The 18,234-nt window shown below is 37.6% G+C and overlaps 1 protein-coding gene across 7 annotated transcripts in view; it reads right to left on the bottom strand.

The window, feature by feature from the left end:
• LOC111875435 (protein grainyhead) overlaps positions 1 to 18,234 on the bottom strand; it is a 515,137-nt gene that overhangs the window by 67,686 nt on the left and 429,217 nt on the right. For all 7 annotated transcript variants that reach the window (XM_023871677.2, XM_023871678.2, XM_023871681.2 and 4 more), the window contains one exon: positions 14,045 to 14,139. In XM_023871677.2, coding sequence (XP_023727445.1) covers positions 14,045 to 14,139 — 95 coding nt within the window. The remainder of the gene's footprint in view (positions 1 to 14,044; positions 14,140 to 18,234) is intronic.

The following is an 18,234-nucleotide window of genomic DNA, read 5'->3' on the forward strand; positions in this document are numbered from 1 at the left end:
TTACTGCATCTATTGTATTTCATTTTTGCCACATAAGCCTGTAGACATACTCTGTGACGATAATAATAACCCTAAAATACATCAGAAGTATTTTATACTATGTTCCTCTCTTTGTATATGCAAGATTTGATACTTTTATGTGATTGTTCACGTTTGGTACAGGCGCGGAAGGTAATCACACAATATCCATCATAGATATAGGATATTTTTCGAAAAAAGTCTATAAAGTTGTAACGATTTGAATTGCGCCCATATTTGAAGAGTTCAAGAAGTCAGCAAAACTTATTTATTTTTTAAGTCGTATTCATCCCACTAACAAAATAAAGGCAGGCAAAGTTAGGAATAAATATGGGTTTATATTGTCAAAATCTTTTACGACTTTATGTCCTTTGTTATATATGTATACCTTCTCTATGCACGGCCACCATTGATTCTATAAAAGAGGTATGATATAAGGTCTTGGGCAACTCTATTCTACATTTCGAGTGGGCGAGTACAACCTCCCGTGACAAAAAGCAAATGGAAAAAATCTTATTATGCGTCCATCTCATTTTATTGAAGTTTTCAGCTGTTTCTTTTTGGGGTCATCATATAGCATAACTGCTATAATAGGAAATTTCGACATTTTGACATCCATTTCGAATGCTGCTAAGAACTGAAAGCTTCCTTTTACTTTTATTGTTCAAGTCTGTAAGGAGATGGGGACTTTGCGAGGAAAAATACAGTTGCTGAAAGAGTATGTCCACAAATTCAGATCATATTAGACATGTCAAGCACCCATATTCTTAATATAGCTGAAGCAAAATTTGAATAAAATCAAAATACTGAACTAAGACAAATACTTTAATTAATAAATTTTATAATTTTGCCTGTTGTTCTGTATGGGTGTGAAACTTGGTCTCTGGAATTAAGGGAGGAACATAGACTAAGGGAGTCTGAGAGTAGGGTGTTGAATATTTGGATCGAAGAGAGATGAAGTGACTGGAGGTTGAAGAAAACTACATAATGAGGAGCTTCATAATTTGTATTCTTTTTCAAGTATAATTAGAATGATCAAGTAAAGGAGGATGAGATGGGCAGGGGATATAGCACAAATGGAGGAGAAGAGGAATTTATATAGAATATTTGTGGGAAAGCCAGAAGGAGAGAGACCACTGAGAATACCAAGGCGTAAGTGTGTGGACAATATTAAAATAAATCTTATAGAGATAGGATGGGATGGTATGGATTGGATTGATCTGGCTCAGGATAGGGACCAGTAGAGGGCTCTTGTGAACATGGTAATGAACCTTCGGGTTCCATAAAATGCTGGGAAGTTCTTGAGTGGCTGCACAATTGGCGGCTTCTCAAGAAGGGCTCAGTTCCTTGAGTGAGTTTATCTCTTATAACAAATTATAATTTGTTATGCACGTACGAGATACATTTTTTGGTCCATCTGAAAACCACTTTGGCTTAACAAGTTAAAGACTGAATTTCTTCTCAATACTATATACAAATTCAATTCGTACCTCTCAGGAAACACATTATGCCTCCGCTGCAAAGCCCAACCGGTTATTGTTATTTGGGCAAAGAGTCGCTGTTCGTTGTGAGAAAATACGAAATAAAAACTGTGGGCAGAATGCAGAGTATTAGTTTGTTAAAGCAGACAGTATATACGAGTATAGTAAGCACTGGGATTTGAAGGATTAGATACAAAACCTTAGCGGCGACATATTATCTGGAAAACACTCCCTGTCCTCATTCTCTCTTAACCTCAACTCTTATCTTCATAATTTGTTGGGCTCTCGACTAATTTCTGGCTCAAAAATCGTGACCATATATATTCGGCACTGAATTAACGCAGAGCGAACCATTTGTATCATGAAGATATATCCACTAAAATCAGAAACTACAATTTTTATATGAAGAAAATTCATCCAACTTACATTACAATTTTATGCCATTTCGTATATGAGAAAAGTTGAAGCATTTCAAGTTAATGTCGTTTAATAGAAGGAATTATTGCGATTACGAAGAACCTAGGTTATTATAGTAAAGGGACTCATAATAAAAGGCCTTGTGACGTATAACCCACAAGGGAAATTTATAATAGATACTTGGCATTAAAGGTTTATCTGTGGGGGGTCTTCTAGAAAGATGATACATTAGTCAGTTCCTGGATCTTGTATCTTTCTCCCTCTACGAATATCCAGCATAGAACACGTAGGATAAATGTGGAGACAGGATGAAAAATGATGAACTACTCTTCTACTCTGCTCAATCCATCATTCTAAGGTCGGCACCTTCCATCATGTGTACACCACTAAAACCTATAGTCGTTTCGGTAGTCATGTTGATTTATTCTTAAAACGAAAGTGAACCGAGATGGAGGTAATCAGACCACTATTCTGTAATGTACGGAAATAAAAATAAGTGGAAAAGTAGGGAAGAAGAAAGTCTGTGATATTCAATCATGTCTAGTCAGATTAGTTAATGCACGTGACAACTACAAAAAGTTAATTGAGACTACAATTATCTGAGTGTTTTATTTCTACCGATGCACTTTTTATAAATACAACGCTTGGCCGTTACAGACGTATTATTCTTACGCAGTCAAATAGTTTTCGACAACTATGGCTCACGTAACACCGGTGTATGCCCTGTATGTACAAATCCGTATAGTCAGTTTCAGTATGAACGTCGTTACAGCTGATGCTTATTGAGAACCATTGGAACAGGCGTACTACAAGTTGTTAATACCACGTTTGTTCTCCTATTGCAACACAGCATGGACTTCCATTCAGATGTGTTTATTTTTTCGATACCTTCAAAAGAAAGATAATGTATATGAGATTATAGTTTTCACTGTGCTGAATATGCATATGGTGGTCTCCTGAGTGTCGATCACTAAGGCATGAACTGTCTTCTCCCGCTCGAAGACTGGGATCGTGGGTTTGAATCTCACTGAGGGTATGGATATTTGCTTTTATTCTGTGTTTGTGTGTATGTGGCGGCCTTGCGACGGGCTGATCCCCTTTCGAGGAGTCATACCGACTGTATGAGATTAAGAAACTGAAGTGAAACAAGCGTTTCACAGATGCCCTACGCTCCAAGTGGGAGCAACAGATATGGCTGGCTGGCTGGATAGACAGACAGACAGACAGACAGATAGATATGTAGATGTAGCCTAGTAACCTATTTAACAGATTATACGTATATAGTGCCAACCTGGGAAGACCAGTAGTATGAAACTCAGCATATTTCTCTATTAAAATGCGTGCTTTTGTAAAACAAATACTAGTTTCCGAGGATATCAACATATATCTTAGGTACAGCTGTCTAAAATTCCAGTCGCAAAGTATTCGCCTTGCCAGAAAAGGAGCAATGGTATTAATAGACATAACAGGCATAAACACACATGGGAGGATTCTGGATTTGAGACTGTTGTAACGATGACTTTGAAGATTTCCATCTTCTGCAATATAACATTGAAGATGTAGAAGGTATGTTCCTCCGAAACATTGGTTAACATTTACCGGACCATAAGGCTGTTATATCCCAAAAGATGGAGTTCTTGACACCGGAGAAGACCAAATTTCTCTTTTCGAGATATCTTTTATCACAATGTCTTAGCATTTGTCCTCTCCTTCAAGAGCCCAGAAAAATCTTAATAAAAAACTTCTTCAGTTGCAATTGTTGTATTTAATTTTTACTTAAAATAGGATTTTAAGTATCGATCAGACAACATTCATAATCACACCACTAATATTTCTTCCTTCGGGTGTGTGAACGTGTATTTAGTTTTCTTCACTTAATAATTAGACTCTGTTTCGTGATTGAAGAACACTGCTGAATCACTTTCTGATGACCTATGAAAAGTCCTCACTCCTTCCAAAATAATAACCCCCCCACAGTAAATCTTTCCTCTGGGCCTACGACTCCGTCATAAGACCAACATGATCTTTAACTGGTCTCATCTCTTCTTCACATCTCCGAGCCACTAAATCCTAACCCCTAAGGGTTTACAGAATATAAAGCACATGAAATCAAGCTTTCATTATTGCGGGATCTTGCCCGGAAACAATCACAGTAGAATTAGCCCAAGGCGGCACAAGCAAGATTGACCCTGAATCTAGTCATCGCGTGCCTACTATTCCCTTAGGGCTCCATAATCATCTACTCTATACCCACTATTATATTCTTCGATGTGAAGTGAGAACAACGCACATACGGTGACGTCATCCGTATAGAAAGAGGTCAAGAGATGGAGAGGTTGTATTTCCAACTGAGAAACCGAGTTTCAGTAACAAGCGTGGCCTTATTGTTGAATATGGCCCACTGGTACAAAGGATGCTTTTTGAGAGCCCAAACGGTCTATTTGTCCTGCCAAAATAATGCAGGACTCTAATATCTTGACGCATTCAATTTATTTTCATGCTTAAGCAGACTTCCATAATTTCAGTCACTACAGAAAAAAATATTCAAAACAATAGCTTCCATTTTGCCTTTATTTAGTGACATCTGTGGTAGAAATTTAAAACAAGGAGTTGTCCTCTTAAGAACTTTCTTCACTGACATCATGGGCCGCGCCATAGCTCAAGCGGTTAGTCGCTGGCTTCCCACCGCGGAGGCCCGGTTTCGATCACGGATCTGGTCAAGTGGGATTTGTGGTGGACAAAGTGGCGCTGGGGCAGGTTTTCTCCGAGTACTTCGGTTTCCCCTGCCAATCTTCATTCCACCAATTGCTCCACAATCACCCTCACCTATCATCTTGGATTGGTACTATAGGCCAGAAGTGGCCGCAGTACAAGGGACTTAGTCCCACCCCACTAGCATTAAAAAAAATACTAGCATTATCAGTGACAAATATCAACAATAGAACCACTCATACCAAACGCCTATACAGTTAGTGTAATACCTGACACTACAACCAGCTCTGTATTATGTATCTGGTTACAGCATTCGAAATACTAGTAATATTACAGCCTTCAAATTATACACGTGAATACATTCTGTACTCAACACTGATGAGTCGGTATCAAGTTGATACTATACAGTATATACTTATTTTATAAAAAATTATTATCATATCTTTGACGCTAGATATTAGTTAAGAAATATTCAGTTCGTTTCTAATACTCTTATACCCCGAGTCTAGGGTCTTGCTAAGTTAAAGGTTGGATAAAAAATCCATATTTAAATTACAGTGCAATCCACTACTTAACATTATTTCTGTAAAGCTGTTGATTCTGGACAGATATGATGTCGCGTATAGATATTCAAGTACTGGTATCTCTTCCTTCAGAGAAAAGTAGATGACCTGTAAAACAGATGAAAAGCCAGAACAGATGATCTTCACCCAAAAGTTCCTTCGCTTCTCGTATAATAATAAAAACAATTACCATTTATTGAAGATTATTTACTATCGTCGGGAACTAGAAGTACAGTAATATAATTAAGAATGCCTGACCCATAACACACATGGAAGGCATGAGAAATGCATATGGTATTTTAGGCGTAAAACTGAAGTGAACAGACACCTTGGGAGACATTGTCATAGGTAACAGAATATTATGAGACATAGAGTGGATTCAACTGGCTCATGATGTAGTCTAGTGCTGGACCCTTGTGGAAAGGTTAAGAATCCTCTGGCTTCATACACTAGTGGAATTTCTTGACCATCTGAGCAACTGTTACTTAAGGGCCCTAATGCGTGGAAATAACCATTACAGGTTTAGAGCTGACTCACGCATCCTGATAGCGACACTGCAAGGCTCAGTCAGGAAACCCCACTTGAAGCCAAGAATAGTAGCGATCTATTCCGGTAACGATGTTCAAGCGGACTACTAGCAGTCAAGATACGAAACACTCGCGGAAACGTCCCACTAAAAGACAGACTTCTAGTATAAATTGCGTAAAATATCTATAAATCAAAACTTTGCATTTTAACCAAATATACGATTCATTTTTTCAGCTCCATATGAGGAAATAACTTAATATTCTTCATAATTTTATTATTCTGTTTTAATATTTCTAGTTATTTTAATATCTAACTCTTTATTCATATTATAAAACCCTATATTCTTAGTACAAAACACCCTTTTAATTACCTCCACTAATATATTTCTAATGTTTCCTATATTGTAATTTTTATCATAACACAAAAGCACAATTTCCTACAGCTTTTATTATATAGACGCATCGCACCACAATATGGATCCATATTGCCATTTCAATTAATTTTTCTTATTTATTACATACACTGCCTGATGGTGGTTCCATGAGGACCGAAACATTTGGCGGTAAAAAATAAAATTAACTTTTTAAAGCCTAATGGTTACTATATGCACGACCTGGTTTAACATACTAGAATTCTGCATTCTGCCCAAACAGAGTGTTTGTGTCTTTCATATGGTTCTCACAATAAGCATCGGATATTTCCTTAAACAGCTAGTCCTTGTAGCGGAGACACAATGTGTTTCCTGTGAGGCACGAACTGAATTTTTATATTTAGTTTGGAAAAAATTCGGTCTTTAAATTTTAAATCTGTGTGATATTGTTTTTAATTGTAACACATTTTTTCTTGTCGTGTTGACCATATTGCTGTGGTTTACTATTCTGCTGCATTACGTCACATTCATACAAAGGAAACACTTTGGTACGCCTTGCAAAGGAGGAATCGTCTTTGGACTTTTGATAATTTCATTCAACGATAAATCAACTAAGATCGGATTAATTTATATTCCACGTGACCCACAGACAATACTTTCATCCATTTATGTACGCGTACAATTTTTAGAGTAACTGAAAACGCATAACGCAGAATCTGCAATCCAGTTTCAGAGCAGTAAAACTTGATGATTTGTGGATATGTGCGTCTACTGCAGAGAGTCGTTCGTCATATTCATAATTGACAGCCAATAAAGAAACAACAATGCAATAAAAACATCTGACAGTATGATGCATGGCCGTTCACATTGTTCAATCATAATGCAGCTCTGTTCATTTGTTGCGATCGCTGCTCAGATAATATTAATGTGAAGCAACGGTTCATTTGTTTTAGTACTCTGCTCTAAGAGTATAAGTTTGTAATTTTTTTAGGCATAACTTCAGAGGATTGCTTTTTTGTTCATAAGGTAACACATGAGTGGAAACATACAAGTAGAGACTAGGAAATGTCTGGAATGTAGCCGTTTAAGATATTGCGAATGATTGTTTCTTTATCGTGAAATATAAATTGAAACGTGCCAGTGGCTTAACATTTTAATTAATCTTTAAAATAATAATTGTCTACATGAGTATTTCTCCTCTTTTTTCTCTCTAAGTTATTGAACACTGTGCTTATGAACAGAAGCTGATAAAATCGAGTTAGTCGTGCCACTTGTGTAATATAAAAAGGAAAACGTTCAATTTACCATTCATTTTTTTCCAAAAAAATATCGACACATAATCCCAGTGCCGTACACAGTGAAACCCCACTAATTTGAACTTCACAACAGGAATTAGCGATAATTCGATTTTTTTCGCGTATTACAACCTTAATGATCGCATTGCCGCTACCTAAAACGTTTTTAAGACTGATGTCAAAACTTATGCTTGCAGCAGATTAATCCATAATGTCGCTCTAACTTTTTTCCAGAATATAAGGTGTCACATCCCAGAAGGCAGTTGTCATGAAAAAACAATTCAATTTGCTACGAGTTTCTCAATATATTTTCTAGGATCCCGTTCACATTAAATAACCCTACTTTTCGAATGCGCTGCTCTGTGAAACGTCAGCCATAGGAGGAAGGCGACTGTGTGATTATGAAGTGCTTGTTGAAGAATACAAGGTCGTACTGTATTTAAACGTTCCTGAGAACACATGAGAGGAACTGATTTTTTTTTCTGAACTGCGAAACAATTCTCCAAACTTACACCAACTGCGTGATTCAGCTGTGACAACTAATTAAATGGTATCTGATCCGTGGTTGTCATAACTATACTGCCTAAATCGGAGATCAGCTGATCTATAATACTGAACTTTACTCGAATGAGGATTGTTCTGTCCTAGGATGTGACTACGTGTAGTTTGGTAAATATGTACAACCTTTTCGGAGAAACTTGCTATCTCGATCTTTACCCCGAATATGGCGGCAGAAGGTTCCTCCAAAATGTTTGTACCTGTTACTCAAGCTACACACGTCACATCTCAGAAAGCAACATTTAATGCTTACCGCTGTGAGAACCTCAAATACTATATGTTATTCTGGCAACTGGCCCTTGAAATTCACTGTTTTGCATTGAGACTCAAATTTGTTCCACTGGATATAGCTTCTGTATATGAGACAATAGAGAAACGTAGCACCCCCAACGCCAGTGCATGTCAAATGCCAGTCGTTCCCTCCAACATATAATTGGTTTCCTGTCTTCACTCAGTTCATCGTGGCTCCATCTTTATTCGTTGCTGTGAATTGCATTAGCTCCCGACCACCCACTGACAAATGAATCGAATTAAAAACACACCAACCTGTAGTGTTTCAATGAAAGAAGAGCCTATGTTTAGGCCACCTAGAAACAAACAGCAAAAAGATGCATCACAGAATGAACGTATTCAAATATCACAAATATTATGGACTTTATATCCATAGCTTTATTGTAGTTGTTATTGTTATTAATACTAATAGTTGTAGTAGTGGTAGTAATACGGTAATATTAAAATAAAATAATAAATAATTTTGAAATTAATATTCGCAGCATATTCGAATAGTTTCCTGTTGGAATATCATTTTGGAGTAAAGTACTGTATTTTATGAAATGATATTATAGTTATGGTCAATGTTACTTTAAATTATAAAGAACATCAGTTTTTATTTTCCGGATTATAGTCAACTGCTACGATTCAGCTGAGGTCANCTCCATTTTACTTAAACAAAGAAGGGCGAAGAAAATAGGAATATCAACCGCCGCAGAAATGCAGTAACAGCAACAGAAACAGCAACAGCAACAGCAACAGGAGGCGGAAAAAGAAGAGGAGGTTCAGTTGCGTGCCCAACGCTTCGCTTGTGCTTATAGTAATATCAAAAGGAATGTTTCAATGGAACATATAACAGATTAAATAAAACATTTAACACAAGAAGAGAATTGGCTGTTATAATTACAAGAGTAAGCTTCAGGTAAGATATGTAACGCCGTGTAGTCTGGTAGATATTTTTATACCTTTCAGTAGAACCTGTTACCTCCATCATGGGGGTATATTAAAGACGGCTTCAGACCGATGGTTCCTGCAAATGTTGGTAACCATCTATCAAACTACACGTCGTCACATACGGGAAGACATTAATCTGCATAGTTACTAAAGTGAGAATCTCAAATCTCTGATACACGTGAAGTCGCCACAGTTAGGCACCGTACCATGAAGACTTGGGGGTTGTCCCTAATTCCTAACCTCGGCACTAGATCGAGAGATGTTTTCAGCTCTAGGCCTAGGTGTAGGTCTAGGAGCCTCATGGGCTCCTGAGCCAGTCTGGACACAGCGTTATAAAGAAACATCTCTGTCCCCGCCGGGAATTGAACCCAAATTCCGCGGTAGTCCAGTCCATAAGCTACTTACTATACTGCCCGAGTTCATCCGGCTCTATGCAATTACAGATTACCATTTGTTACTGCTAACAATATATTTCCTTTCTTCACGGCATTAAGTAGGAATGTCACAAGGATATCTTATTAGTAATTCAGGCATTATATTCGCTTTTGCATATGCCATTCTTCCACTGCACGCATATTGTTGCATTTGTGTGGTCCGACGAATGAAAAGAATTTCGTATCCGCCTCACCCAGGCCACTGACTTGAAGTTTTGTGGAGGAGTTATTTTAATTATCAACGAAAATTAATATTGAAATATACTACTTAGCTGTCGAACTCGTAAAAAGTATTGCGAAAGCATATTTATATTTTTAATGTAGATACAGCAAACTGTATTAATAATGTCCTGATACTGGGGCGAAAGGCCGCGCCATAGATCAAGTGGTTAGTCGCTGGCTTCCCACAGCGGCGACCCGGGTTCGGTCAAGTGAGATTTGTGGTGGGACAAAGTGGCGCTGGGGCGGGGTTTCTCCGAGAACTTTGGTTTCCCCTGTCAATCTTCATTCCACCAAATTCTCCATCATCATAATCACCCGGGGCAGGCTACAATAGGCCAATCAGTGGCAGCAGTGCTGAGTGGACCCAGTTGGACTCCACCCCCCAATAAGCGAATTAAAAAAAATTATTGGGGTCAATCTTACTGACTTTTTCTATGACTACAGTAAGAAAACGGTATGACACAAAAGGAGTGTATTACTTCTATTGAATATTACATTTTAAGTATACATTAATACAAATTCTTTTTCCTATATTCTTAGAATGCAGGTTATACCCAAAGATACCGCTTGAGAGGTTTTTAATTCATAATGATATAAGTATCATACATTAAACTTTCTTTATTTTATATGCGTAAACTAAGCTATAGCCGTAGCTCCGTGACGTATGAATATGCAGTCTAGATACAAGCTCAAGTGTATTATCCAACCTACTACAAAGGACGAGAGCTAGACGCTCCACTCTTATCGCGACTACAATATAAAGCTTTCCCCTAGCGAGCATGAAGTGTCACAGAATATTTACGCCCCTGTGAAATTACAACCGACTACACAAATCACGTCCAAGAGACGGCACAAAATGTTCTACTGGAAGAAGTATTTTAATTTGGAATAGGGCATGAATGAGAATTGGTTCCCTCTTTATAAGGAAACTCATTCCCCGGCGGGAACCATGGATATTCCTTTACTATTTCTGGGTTTCTGTGTGGTTATTTAACGACTCTGGCAGCATCGAAACTATATAGCGTTGCTGATAGGATGGTTACTGAATGTGGAACAGTGGGTAGAATAACACTTGGGGGAGAAACCCGAAGTTTTCGGGGAAAACCCGCCACACAGCCACTTTCATCTGAGTAAACCTTCGCCACTGGCGCTTCAGAGCAGGTGTCACGTTAACTGATGCCAATTTACGTCGGATACAATTATGATTGTGAGGTGGATAAGTTACAGTAGGACGTAACCAGGAAAAAATTTCGCTGTAAGATGGAAGGTAGAAGAAATGTGGGAAACCTCCACTGAAATGACTAGAAGAAAATTATTTAAGAGAACTGAAATTCAAGGGATGGAGGCAAGGTAAAAAGGTAAAATTATCCCTGTGTTTAACTAATTAAGCACTACTCCATGAAGGCGTATGAGGAAGTGGATGCACAGATCCATATTTTCTTGACCTTAGCACTAATTGGAGGTAAGGGGTCAGCTTCACGCCCCTGCCGCTTTGCCCCCGCAGTGGGGAATGACGTCTATTGTGAGATGTTATTGGGATTTTAAGGCAATATTCCTATTAATCCCGTACTTATTCTACATAATTTTTGTCAGTTCGTTAAATACACCTTTTATAAATTGCCCAGTTGTAATGAGAAAAACGGAGAACACCTAACTGACCTTGAGATTCGAATAGCGGACACTCATTCAAGAACAATATAAATATTTCAGCTTTGCTTTTTCGGTCGAAAAGCGCTTAGATTACACTAAGAGATGCATTCGGTATAATTCCTGCTACTACACTGTACGACAAACAATGAAGTTGATACACTTAAATCATACATATCAGCTTTGAAGTGTAAGAAAATTGTATGAGATTTTGGGTTAAGCAAGATTGCCTATGAGTAAGGCCTATAAATTGGATCTTCCCCTGATATATAGTTTTCTCTTAATCCTTCTTCAAGCTCAAAACACGTGACAAAAAGAATGTGTTATTCAGACAAAACCAACATGAATTTACAAACAGGTTTCCATCCGTAGGAGTTCAAGTACAAAGATTTCGTTTCACTAATTGAAATCTACATTTCAACACTTCTCCTTGCTTTCATTTGTCTCCCTTCTTTGCGTTTATGCACCGTTTATGGCTATTACTACGCCTGAACTTGTTTCTGTAGTTGAAGTATATTAGTGTACTCAAGACCTTGAAAGTACTGTTCGGCAGGATGGTCACGCAGAATATTGTGGGTAATTAGGCAGGGGATACGAATGGAGCTGCAATAAAGAAAGAACAGGAGACATCGCAAAAAAAAAAGTGAGAGAGAAGTGTTAATTGTTGCCATAAATCTGACCCCACTTTCCTCTTTTCACTTCCAGTTTTTTGTCCTTACATTGCAGATTTTTCAGCTATAACGAATGCTAGATTATACGGTTTTTGAGATAAAAGAGGCACCAGTTTATACTGGAAACAAAGAAAAAGAATATCCTTTACCCTCTGTTTCACTATCATTTCACAACATATCACAATTCATAGACTTAAGTGTTTATTCTCCTGTTATATAGGACATCGTTAGAGAAACTTTGGCCTGAATTCAGAATACGTGTAATATACTGTCACGTGTTGGGTGTGTCACGCGACAAATAAATTCACGCGGGTCTCGGATTCAGCGAATCTTTATTGGACACTCACACTTATACACCATACAATTACTATCGCTTGTGGTATCACGTGACTTCTGCGACGTCTCGACTAGGTTCCAACTGTGCTTTATTTCTGTGGCGGTGTAGCTCTGTCGCTCTCGGCTTAGGTAGGTGTTCTGCGGACCGCATACGAGACACCATTGGCCAAGAACAGAACAATTGGCAAATATCTTTCATAAAAGACAAACTCCGTGGTTCTAGTCCGCAAGCGAACTATACCGACCGAGCCACCGCCGCTTGTCGGCGAAGTTAATGTCGCGTTGTAAGCGCAACGTATCCCCACGGTCGTTAATCTCGGTTTCTATACCGGAGCTGTTATTTTCTTTAAATAACTTCTCAGTTATCCTCACGAGGCTGAATGGACCCCGTTCCAGACCCACTACTTCTCAGAAAATCTGGCAGAGCCGGGGATCGAACCCGGACCTCTGGATCTCTAGGCAGGAACTCTGACCACTAGACCACAGAGGCGATCAATCATCTTTCATAACCGTTTAAAATCATATATACCGTATTTACGCATCTATAGGCCGCGTGCATGTATAGGCCGCAGCACAATTTTCAGACAGAAATCATAGAAAAAATAATTTTCTTGGAATATTATTTCAGGAGTATTACACCCTGTATTACTAATTATGAATATAATTTTTTTTAAATGAAGTGTGATTTCGAATATTTCGAATATAAGCCGCACCCCAGTTTTCCTCTTGAATTTTTGGCAAAAAATGTGCGGCCTATACATGCGTAAATACGGTATATACATAATCTTCTTGTAAGATCTGTTTATATACAATTGTTGCATGTCAGGTGAGGACGCAGTTTATATGTAGGCGTATATTCTGTATTCTATAGACTAAATGGCAAATATCTTCCATCTTACGCAATTAAAACGTGGAAATTCTTAATGTACACGGATTTACATTTGTGACAGCATTTTTCTAAAATTAAAGTATGAATCCTTCTTTATCGAAGTTCAAGGTCTGTTAGTAATCAGACAGACAGAACATAGCCTAACTCTTATGGTGAGAATGGTTTTATTCATATTAACTTCTCTCTTCAGAATAATAATTATCTCTTCCTAAACTAAAACTCGAAAATAAATTTATCGACACGAATCATAAAATTACATTTCGCCTTGGATTCTCTTAAAGAGGTTTCCTTAAGACACAATTACGTAATTACGTAAATTTTATATGTATTCTTATTGATACAAGTCCTAACACAATGATAAAATGTTCGAACACATCACGATAATATATTCACATATCAGCACTTTTAACAGCAAGACTTTCCAATTTTTAACTTATATCTCTCTCAATGACAATATCAGTTTTAATAAATTTAGATACAAAGAGATCCATAATCTTCTGTATGTGCACTGTTGTTTTCTTCACATTGCTCATTTTTACAAATCTGTTAGTCGAATCTACTTTCTTCAGTTTTCGTCGACACTCAAGAGTATTATATGTCATACGAAAATAACCGCTACGTACCTCTTAAATTTTATTCAAAGTTTGTTTAACGAAACAGCGTAATATCTTGTACTCACTTTCGCTGTGCTTTCAAGTGGGTTCCAATACACGGCTATTGCGTTGTGGGCAACCTCTTCAATGCAGCCAACCAGACCAACGCTGTTTTTCGTATCTAGAAAATTAAGGCAGATACATACAGTTTAAGAGCTATTTCACCATGAAAACTTATTTGCTGAAAGTGACAAAAGGAAACCAAGATTTTCACTGCATATAATATAATTCGGTAATTTAAATATTAAATAGGAGTTAGAAAATAAAAAGTAAAATGATAGGTTTTTTAAATACTTAATAGTTACATACTTAATAGGCTGCTTTATTACTGACATTTTATGAACTAAATGAACTGTATATTTATTATATATGAATATTTTCTGTTCGTTACACTGAAGTTTCAGTTGATGCATTTAAGGAAAATGTTAGTATTAAATTAGATGCATAATGGCTTCCATTCCAAAATGTCCTATACACTAAATCAACACACGTCGTTAGACACATGCGTAAACTCATAATCAGATAACTCAGAACATTTGAATCAATTAAATAAGATATTCGCATATAGAAAAAGAAAAAATTAGCCGACAAAAATTACTTACCGTTACAATCCATTGGCGAGCAGAACAAAGAGGAATTATCATTAGTATTTACATAAAGAATACTATACCTCGTCTGATATCCAAATATTGATTATAATCGTACCGTAAATGATCACTAAAATATTTTTGATGAGCGGTCTCTACAGCTTTCTACTTCAGTTCACTTAAACTAGCCATTCCTGTTGACCTGATGATTTCAACAGAATGGAGAGCAAGTAATGAGATTAAAAAGAACTTCTGGCACGTAAGTCCAATAGATCTTAATTTACTGAGGACTACAGAGAAATGAAGAAGCAGATATGGAAAATACCGGTTACGTCTGAAATGAAGTGGACCCTAAAAAGAGTTCAGGTGAGTGAGCATGACTGCAACAGTGGCTGTTGTCGAGTTATGCCAACAGTGAAAAGAAAGGTTCTTTATTTTCGTGTGGGCTGGACGTGGATTGTGAGATCCAGCATAGGGTGTTACAAATCACACATGTTCTGCCATCAGAAAATGTTTAGTTTTTCGTCTCTCAGGTATTTTGGTCTTATATTTAGCGTCCATACTTCACAAATGAAAATATGCTGGAAATTTTACGTTAACTTAAAGGGAACGGGATACTGAAATGAGCCCCCCCCCCTGCTTATTTAACCGTTGATCTACCCCGATCACTTGTGCCCTAGATAAATGTTTGGCCCTACAGACAATACATTAAAACTATGTGTATAACACGTGTGCAGGAGAAGTTGTCGCATCTATAAGGCGTACCAACAATAAACATACTGTGAGATATGCAAAACAAAGGAAGAGATGAGGACTCTTTGGTGTGTTTTTGGATGGGTTACATTTAGCCGCTGTCAGTAGCTAGATCGTGTATTGTGAAATAGTATGCTGCTACACGGATGAATGGGAAAGTGTTCGGAAGGAAGCGATTCTGAACTAATCGACATATATCAAGAATTTTTTCTGGAGAGGAGCTGAACAAAATCATGTTAAAACATCAGTTAAGATAGCCGATGTCATAACCGAGATCCGAATCAAATACCTCCCCAACATGTTGCGCCAGTCCCTTGTGTCTATTTGATGAGACGAAAACCGCAGAGGTGTTTAATTTCTCTCCAGTATAGGTTTCTGAGAAAAAGACTTTAAGTGAAGAACTGTAACATGCTTTGACTGTCCAGTGGAATTCTACATCCCCAAGGTTTTCCGGACACGCGATTGGTCAGCACATAAAATATCCAAAACACCTATATTCATTTGTAATCATGCTTAGGGCTGAGGATCGTGCAGTGTCTTCATACATCACGTAAAGTAGATAAGAACCACTTCTGGCATTTGTCAAGAAATTTATTGAAATTGGCAAAAAAAAAAAAAAGACGAAACAACCCACTTCTGCACGCACACGGCCACACTACTCAGTAATGTTGGATGTGAGTAACAGTTTTGAATATGCTGGTAAATTTTGCGATAGTAATGTTTCGTGCTGAAATTTGTGATACCAGAGATATGAACTTGAATGCCTGAAATTTGTGATACAGGAGATATGAACTTGAATGTTGTCTAGAACATTAATAATTTTTAGTGTTATGCAAGTAATTAACTTAATCATATACGTGAGAATACGGATAAAATAAGGGACACCGATTCCTGTAAGAATTTGTTTGATAAATATTATTTCATCATATAGATAACACCTTCCTTTCGTTTCCTGGTTTGTAAGGTTCCTTAGCTTATTTTTCCTTCAGAATTTCATCTGCACTCCACGCAACCTTGTAATTAAATATAATTGCAGGTGTTTGTTAGGTAAGTTGTAAATATTCACATAAGTACTACCATTCGCGTCATTAAAATTTTCAATCGAATTTACATACTTAAAATCTTCCTCGTTATTCGTACATATATTTAAGTTCAAAACTCATTTTGGATGAGCATACACAGTTTTATATCCTTACTTTTCGGAAAGGGACTTTATTCCTCGGTTACATCGCGTTCTATATACAACAATACTCTGAACCTGCTTGCGCAAAATCTTCATTCGCCATTTTATATTTTAAATAACCAGCACAAGATACATGACAGCCTGGATCTCTGCCCCTTCCGAAACCCCTTATGATGTACGTAACAGATTTACAGTTTGAGGGACAGGTTTTATTGGTGTAATTAATTTGTTGATGTTCAATATTTACAGAAAGAGCAAATACGCGTTCTTTAAATTCATTTCGTTTTATGAACACTCTCTAAAGAACAGTATCCCTGCAATGGCAAGCCTCTTGACTGTTCTTAAAAGGTTACATAAGATAAGCCGATGACATCCCTTTGTCTGTTTCTGTATAATGAGGATGTAGATATAAAATTAAGGTAAAACATCAACATATTCGTAGCTTCATCAGTTGGAATGGAGTAGTAGCAGGCCTGTATTTCCCCGGGAAACCATCATGAAACCCCAGTAGACAGCAGACTGATTAGGTCTCAGAACCATCACACACATATTAATGAAGAGAAAAATCCCAAAGCTCCTGCCAAAAAATGAATTCAGACTATCCCATTTATGGCTCTTCGAATATAAAATAAAAACAATATATTATATTTGTGAGCAACGTGTACGTAGTTTCTGACAAAGTGCATTGATAAGTATAAAAGAGCTGGACCTCTCCAACCCTTGCCGTCAATGGCACAAAGTAGCTACCGCGGACCGTAAGCCGAAAGGTTACCACCAGCCACTAATGGAGATATCTCAGCCACTGGAACCCGCCCAGTCACTCTGGATAATAATGAATGAATAGTCATCCAAACGGCCAGGAAAACTTGTTAGATGTGGTCATGGTAATGGTGTGAGGACAGGAAGGGGACGGAGAGGGGGGGAGACGTGCTCCTTAAAAGATCACAGTCCCAATACCAAGCTACGTTTCTCTTGCCTGAACACAATAATTGTAGATCTGAGGACAATAACATATGAAGTTCAGAATCTGTTCTTCTCATGTTTGCATTTCTTCAGATTAACATTACCACTTGCAGTTCTGTGTCCACAGAAGTCTGCTGCAGAAGTCTCTCAGTCAAAAACTGACATATTTCAACATCATTAGCATCCGTTACAATGCATCACACAAATTATTATATACGGAACATTGAAAGTTAAATTAATATCCATATTTAACGGAATAATTCAGATTCTTCTTCCTCGCTGTTATCATTACAATTATTTTTTTTTTGTACCTGTATTTCCATTACTGTATGAATCATCTGTTGTGAAGCCAATTCCTAGTCTAAAAAGTGCAGTTAGCCTTTCAATCTAACCTTAGAACAGCCTACTCACACAATCTCCGTCCTAAAAGGGGGCATATATTTATTTCCACGGAGGCTAAAAGTGCATTTAGCCCTTCAGTCTAACATTACAGTACCCTTCTCGCATAATCTTCGTCCTCAAAAGGGCATATATTTATTTCCCCGTGACGGCCGCCTACTGTTTCTGTGTGACGTTACCGCTCCTTCTCCACCTGATGGACACACGGAAAACACAGCTTGCTCTACTGTTGCGTGCGCGTATCGTGTTCACAGAGCCGATGGCTAGCAACGTGTTGATCAAATACGTTATATTATTATTTTATGAATTTTGTTTTCTTGGATTCCGTCTA

The sequence above is a fragment of the Cryptotermes secundus genome, unplaced genomic scaffold (assembly GCF_002891405.2).
Source record: "Cryptotermes secundus unplaced genomic scaffold, Csec_1.0 scaffold304, whole genome shotgun sequence".
NCBI lineage: Eukaryota > Metazoa > Arthropoda > Insecta > Blattodea > Kalotermitidae > Cryptotermes > Cryptotermes secundus.